At 32.8% G+C, this 7,096-nt stretch overlaps 1 protein-coding gene and 1 long non-coding RNA gene across 4 annotated transcripts in view; one reads left to right on the top strand and one right to left on the bottom strand.

Annotated features, from left to right (window-relative positions):
* LOC115244942 overlaps positions 1 to 3,875 on the top strand; it is a 16,040-nt gene extending 12,165 nt beyond the window's left edge. Inside the window, exons 2-4 of the long non-coding RNA XR_003885460.1 lie at positions 2,524 to 2,625; positions 2,716 to 2,832; positions 3,746 to 3,875. This is a non-coding gene — a long non-coding RNA (uncharacterized LOC115244942). The remainder of the gene's footprint in view (positions 1 to 2,523; positions 2,626 to 2,715; positions 2,833 to 3,745) is intronic.
* Positions 1 to 7,096, bottom strand: part of LOC115244941 (5-oxoprolinase) — a 17,765-nt gene that overhangs the window by 9,979 nt on the left and 690 nt on the right. For 2 of the 3 annotated variants that reach the window (XM_029822967.1, XM_029822964.1), the window contains exons 2-19: positions 5,801 to 5,986; positions 5,257 to 5,442; positions 4,861 to 5,099; positions 4,551 to 4,713; positions 4,364 to 4,449; positions 4,073 to 4,274; positions 3,681 to 3,941; positions 3,431 to 3,541; positions 3,112 to 3,313; positions 2,730 to 2,949; positions 2,516 to 2,654; positions 2,092 to 2,369; positions 1,727 to 1,987; positions 1,479 to 1,584; positions 1,239 to 1,406; positions 831 to 1,078; positions 486 to 597; positions 192 to 416 (exon numbers count right to left, since the gene is read on the bottom strand). In XM_029822967.1, the coding sequence (XP_029678827.1) occupies positions 192 to 416; positions 486 to 597; positions 831 to 1,078; positions 1,239 to 1,406; positions 1,479 to 1,584; positions 1,727 to 1,987; positions 2,092 to 2,369; positions 2,516 to 2,654; positions 2,730 to 2,949; positions 3,112 to 3,313; positions 3,431 to 3,541; positions 3,681 to 3,941; positions 4,073 to 4,274; positions 4,364 to 4,449; positions 4,551 to 4,713; positions 4,861 to 5,099; positions 5,257 to 5,442; positions 5,801 to 5,965 (3,372 nt within the window). In that variant the 5' untranslated portion in view covers positions 5,966 to 5,986. Of the gene's footprint in view, positions 1 to 191; positions 417 to 485; positions 598 to 830; positions 1,079 to 1,238; positions 1,407 to 1,478; positions 1,585 to 1,726; positions 1,988 to 2,091; positions 2,370 to 2,515; positions 2,655 to 2,729; positions 2,950 to 3,111; positions 3,314 to 3,430; positions 3,542 to 3,680; positions 3,942 to 4,072; positions 4,275 to 4,363; positions 4,450 to 4,550; positions 4,714 to 4,860; positions 5,100 to 5,256; positions 5,443 to 5,800; positions 5,987 to 7,096 lie in introns of those variants that run through there. The other variant, XM_029822965.1, reaches the window with a different exon arrangement.

Here is a 7,096-nt window from a genome sequence, read left to right as displayed (position 1 = left end):
TATCGTATGCATATATTATAGATTATTATTCGTAATAACTGTTTTTATATCTTTCTTTTAATTTCTTCGTAAAAAAAAATTGTTTTTTAAATTTTTCTTTTCTTTAAAATTGTTTAAAATAAATACCACAAATGTGTATTTAAAACTCAAATATAAATATATCATTTAATTTGAACTTGTAATTATCTTACTGCTCCACTACCACCAGCAACCGTTTCGTAGTAACCCCAATCTTCGGTGCCGAGGGTGACGTTGTTCATACAACCCTGTGAGGCTGCGCAAATTTCGAAAGCTGTTAGGATTACATCAACAATACGCTGAGATGTCAGGACATTGCCACCGACCACCGCGGCGCCTTCCGAAGGGTCGAGTAACGATCCTTTAGGAATAATTACCTTTACCGGCTTCAAACAGCCCTATAAAGAAAATGACACTAGTACGAATTTATCGTTGAATTTCTCTAAGAAGATCTGAGGAGATGTTACCTGATTTAATGGTATATCTCGACCGACCATACACCTTAAACAATAAATTATTGCAGACAAAGTTATGGCACGCGGTGCGTTGCAGTTACCCCATACTTCATAACCCGTTCCACTGTAAATTCACAAATATTGTCTTGTAAATTATTACAATTGTGTATATATAAAATTATTACACACAGAATTTCTCAAAAAGCGATTAAAAAAATAGGAAAATACGGTACTGTATTTTTTTTTCATGATTATATTTAGAGCATAAAAATTGTATAGAAAAACAACGAAAAATGGCAAATTGTTGATAGATTAAAAAATAAATAAATAGCGAGTAATTCGATTAGAAAAACATACCGAAAATCAAAAACTGCTTCACCCTTTTCTATATCGAGATCCACATGTAGTTTGATAGGACTGCCATCATCGAGATAATCAATGGCATCAATGTCGGTTTCTTTCTGTCTTCGCATCTTAATCCTCGTACCTATCGATTTTAACATTTCTCGAACGGCAACTTCGGCATTACGTTGGATATGACCCATGTACGCTTGAACTACTTTGAGACTATATATATCGATCAGTTCGTTAACCAGCTGTGAACCCTTACAAAAAAGAAAACCGGTTTATATACAAATTTTATTTGCAAAAATTTCAACTTGAAATAAAATCTTTATTGTAGAATGAGAGAGGAAGAGAGAGAGACAAAGAGAATAAAAATAAGAAAATTATAGATTTATATAAATTTTATAGAAATAATTATACTTTTTGATTTGCTGCAATTTGAGCTTTGATATCACTAATATTGTTCGAAAGGTTTCGTGTTCCCGAACTTCCCGGTATTTTGCCTGGTGCCATCAAAGCATCTGTCAGTTCTTTTTCTTGAAATATTCCCTTATGTACCACCAGAAAACTTTTAAAAACAGCGCCTTCCTATACAAAAATTTTTGATATATATATACAATTTTTGTACAATGTTAGCATTGGATGACAGTATTCTCGTACCTGATTCAAACTCGTTGAATGCGGTGGCATCGAGCCCGGCGTGATGCCACCAATGTCAGCGTGATGACCTCTACTAGCCACGAAAAATACCGGCATAGGCACATTCCTGCATAAAAAATTTACATACTTAATTTTCATCAAATTAAATTATGTTCATTAAAACATCATATTTAAAATGAGTACGGCGCTCGTATATGTAATATTTTTCAGAGAGAACTTTTTTAGATATGTGTAAATGATATACAGACTTGTAAAATACTGGCGTGATGATTGTCAGATCTGGGAGATGAGAACCGCCTGCTGACGGATGATTAGAGAGAATAACATCTCCCAGCGAGAATTCGCCCTTGAATACTTTCATTTGATATTGCACGGTTTCTTGCATGGCGCCCAGATGCACCGGGATATGAGGTGCGTTTGAAACGAGACCGCCATCAGGACCAAAAATCGCACACGAGAAATCCAATCGCTCTTTAATATTAGTAGAGATCGAAGTTCTTTGAAGTACTCTATCAAAAATTAAGAACGCAAATATTATCTCGCGATCTCTGAAGGAGCAGTGAAAGAATCATATTATTTTTATAAAGTTGTAATTATTAACTGATATACGTACCGACCCATTTGTTCGGCAATGCTCATGAAACGATGCGAAAAGATACTGAGTTGAATCGTATCAAGATCAGTGGTAATTGTCGTTTGCAGACCTTTTCCAATCGTGATTTTTACGTCTCCACGACAAGTGATTTCTGCGATACAATCTGGCTCTACTAAAAGTGTGCTCAAACTATCCATGATAATGACAGGACCGTGTAAGATATTTCCAGGGGATAACGAATTCAATTGATAGACGCTGGTTTCCTGATAGCCGCTTTCGAAATATACCATGGTAGTCTAGAAAATTCAAAACATTTTGGATTTTTTTTTGTTTAACAAGATCCAATATATATTAAGTTTGAAACATTGAATTGCAATTAAAATATAGAAAATATTCGTTTAATAACCATGTAAAATTATCGATACATCTATCATCATCTAACCTTTTCAGCTTTCGGAGAAGCTTGTGAAGGAGGTAATACGGGATCCTCCGGAATTTCGGTTTTACCAATTCCTCGAACTCTCACATCATTCACCAGAATCTTGCGCCCTGGTATGGTAAAACCAAACTCTGTCTTATACCTTAATTAAGAGAAAATTTACAAGTTAAGTAATTGAATAAATTATTGCTTTAAATTCTCAGATTAGAGAATTTACCTTTCTAGAAAAGGAGTTAGAAAATCTCCGTGTCTGGTGATGGTGTCCCCTGAATTCTGATTTACAGAAGTGCACATTAAAGCGCAATCGGTGCCATCGTAACGTAAGTGTAGAAATGATTCCGTTTTTATTTGATAATCAGCAAATCCTTGCGCACGGAGTTTGCTTCTAACTTTGGCTTCCATCGCATCCAAACGATTATCCAAACGGGCAAAACTTTCTACAGAATAATACGAAGTGGAAAGTATAGTAACAGAAACATGCAAAATGGAACTTGTTATCATCAAGCGACGCGATAGCATCGCGACGTAAAATTAATATATAATTATATTAAAGAAAATTGTTAATGAATAAATTATTATATAATTGAATTATAAATCACCGTATTCGTAAGCTTCGGCGCTTGGTTCTTGTACCTCCTCGACAACGTCTGCTAATGCCATTCCGTAAGCTGATAATATACCGGCATACTTATGAACAAAAACCGTGCTTATGCCCAACGAGCGAGCGATTGCGCAGGCATGTTGTCCTCCGGCACCGCCGAAACACGCCAGAACATGACGAGAAGTATCGTAACCCTTTGCCTGTTTCATGAAAAAAATTATATAAAAATAATTAAAAAATAATATGACACATATTACCAAGATAATAGTACATTTTTATTGCAAGAAAAGTTATGAGTTGACATTATTTAAATATACCTGAGTCAAAGCGCGAATTGGTCGACACATGGTCTCGTTCGCGACTCTGATAAATCCCATAGCTACCTCATCAACCGACATTGCTTCGTTTTTCTTCAAGAATTCATTGATCTGTAATATTTCAAATCAATTTAAGGAATTTATTCTTTTACAATGCATAAGATGATATAGAAATATTTTTGCTTAAAAATAGAAAAAAGAGATACAAATGTTTGAGAGGAGATCTCATCTTTATACATCAAAAAATTACCTCGTATGTAAGTTCTGTGAACATAGTCAACGTACGAGATACATCGAGCGGCTCATTTTCCTCAGGCCCAAAAATTTGCGGAAAGTATTCGGGTAGCAAGCGACCCAGAACGAGATTCGCGTCCGTCACAGTCAGTGGACCATCCTTCTTGTAACACGCGGGACCAGGATGAGCCCCTGCGCTCTCAGGCCCAACTTTGAAAAGACCCGACCTGAAGAAAAGCATCGATCCACCTCCCGCCGCAACTGTATTGACATCCAACTTGAAAACCCAATTTTTATTCAAATAAACCGAGAAATGATCTTTCAAGGAGATGAAGTAAAAGATTAATTATATTCAAGATATATATTTTATATATTTATTGAAATTATTATCTTAAAAAAGATTTTTACCTGTGGAGCTTGTATAGCGATGCCGGCTGTAGTACTCTCGTAAACATGCTCGTAGCTTCCTCCGTATCGGCTTACATCAGTCGATGTGCCACCCATATCGAATCCGATCACTGGTAAATTAGTCTCCTTTCCGTAAGTCGTCATTGCATATCCCACGACACCACCAGCTGGCCCAGAAAGTATAGCACGTGATCCATTAAAGCTTTAATACGTCAACAAAATATAATTTCGATTAATATTAAGATAATAAAAAAAAAATGTTCTTTTCAAGAAATATATTTAGATATTTACGAATTCATAGGTGTTAATCCGCCGTCGCTTTGCATGAATAGTACGTTTACATTCTTCAAATTGTCTTTAAATCCTGAAGAGAAGGCCTAACAATTTATTCATTACAGGTTGAAAATAGAATTGTATAGCTTAACCGCTAGATTTTTGTGCAAATTCTTTATATATGCAATTAAAAAAATAATATTACTTGTAAATAATTTTTAATGTGCGGCGTCAAATAAGCATCTGCGCACACTGTGAAGCCTCTAGGAACTATTCTAGTCATCGGCATAACTTCGTGTGAAAGAGACACTTGCGAGAAACCTGCTTCTCGAGCTAATTCGCCGATTCTGATTTCATGAGCCGCATAACTATATCATATAACAATAGCAATATATTAGAATAAGCATATAATTAAGGTTTTATGAAATTATAGTACTGATGATGTACTTTCAGAAAAGATTTTATGAAAAATATTGCCAGTTGCAAAGAAATTTTTGTTTAAATAATTTACTAACGTATAGCTATGCATCAGAACGACAGCGAGACTCTCGATTCCCAAATCCCGAAGTTCTTTCAAATCTTCTTTCAATTGTGCCTCATCGAGTTCTTGTGTAACAAACAGATCTTCGCCGGTAGAACCCTTTACCCTTCGCCACGTTTGATTCTCCATATGACATCTTCCCGGCAGAGCTGGGATTACTCTACATTTTATCCCGACCACATATTTGTACAAAACGTCTGGCATTATTATCTCCTGTTAATATTTAATCAAGAATAAATCAAACGCGAGATAGAATGAGTAATAAACGCAATTGTACTGCATCGAGATAAATTTCGAGATAATTATATATTGCAAGTTACTAAATTTTGAAATTTCGAATATTATGTTTGTTGAATTCAACTATACGAACCAAATCAAAAATATTTGGCCGTGACTGATTACCAATATATAGAAGATCCTCGAAACCATTATTTATTAATAGCGCCATTTTCGCGCCCTTTCTTTCTAACAGTGCATTAGTGGCGACTGTCGTTCCCATTCTGATCCATTCTATATTAGCGATATCCACCGCACCAATCATTTTAATACCAGTTTCCTAAAATTAAAAAACAATTATAAAAGATATAAAAAATTTTGAAATTTTAAGATTAAAGAAATATTGTGTAAAATATTTCATATATTCGATTACTTTATATAACGCTATTTTATATAACGCAATTCAATTTTATTTTTGTATATCTTTGCTTACAAGTTTTTTCTTACAACTTTTATACATGTAACTTATTTTAATTGCAATCAATATCACTTTCGTCTATGTTGCGAACTATTAAACTACATATATACTACTGTGAAAAGATTGCTACAATTTTTTCCAATAAGTTTCAAAATGCGAAAATATTATGCATTCAATCACACACATGAGTTTTAGTATATGTATGATGTATAATGCATACCTCTTCCAATATTCTACGAATGCCTTCTGTCGGCGCGTCATTGTAATTATTCGGATCAACCGAGAGTAATTTCATAACTCGGATTTTACCTCCAGGACATCTAGCATATATATCGGTGAACGTGCCACCGCGATCTATAGAAAATTGGAATTTTTCGTTTCCCATTGCTTGCGAGCGTAGATTACACTAATAAAAAGAAAAATTCTCCATATTATTATACTGTAAAAGTTGCAATTCTTAATGCAAACTATATTTGTATTTCTATTTGAATTTTTAATAATATTTTATATTTCCTATTTCTTTTTATATAAAACACAAGGTATATCTTTAAAAATATTATTTTTATTATAATTTAATTTTAATTTCAATCTTCTTTTAGTTTTATCAAAATTTTAGATATATATATTTTTACACTTTTTTAGAGATGCTCTTGCTTATGGAAAAACAAATATGCGCATACTGATAAATCGAGAGTACGATTTCTGATAAGAAACTAATTTATACTGCCCGCGAGAGAAAGAGAGAGAAGATTTAATTATTAGATAAAACACTTTAAAAATCTTTAACTGTATTGTGTAATCTATATAATAAATATTCCTCCATATCTCGAGATTGCATTATTTACAATGTGATATATCGCATTCCTAAAAGACATGTTTATCCAAATGACGTTTACCAACGTATTTTGCAAATCATACCAGCAAAAAAATATGCAAAACAAAATTTTTCTTTCTAATTTATAACTCTAATTCTCGAATGCAGGCACACAGATTTTAAATTTTAACAGAAGTTACAGAATAAACTTTATCTTCAAGAGATAACCAGATGACCAACAACTGATAAAAACTATTTGTCAAGATTTGTTAAAGATAAAATATGTAAGCTTAATGGTAAAGTTAAGAATAGAAATAAAAGTCATAATTAAAGTCACTCTTGATAAAATAATCTGGAATGCAAATGTCTGAAATGTCCAAAATATTACATCTCTGTATTTGTAAGTTAAAATTGTATATCTTTTATTATTTCGAAATATTTAATCATGAGTTTATTAAATATGTATAGCATAATTCATAGAATATTTACTCGTAAAATTTGATTAAATAGTTTAGGAACACATTATATACACAACATGAATCACTTCACACAAACACTGTTTCTACAAAAAGAAAATCAAATATATACAATTTCTTTCATTTTCGCCTTTTCACAGCATAATATTTTTGTATATAATAATATCAATAATATTATTATCATAATTTTAAATTATTTTATATATATTAGCATTATTAAAAAAAT

Source organism: Formica exsecta, unplaced genomic scaffold (genome assembly GCF_003651465.1).
Source record: "Formica exsecta isolate Colony F162 unplaced genomic scaffold, ASM365146v1 scaffold893, whole genome shotgun sequence".
Lineage (NCBI taxonomy): Eukaryota > Metazoa > Arthropoda > Insecta > Hymenoptera > Formicidae > Formica > Formica exsecta.
This window is presented reverse-complemented; position numbering and strand designations above follow the sequence as displayed.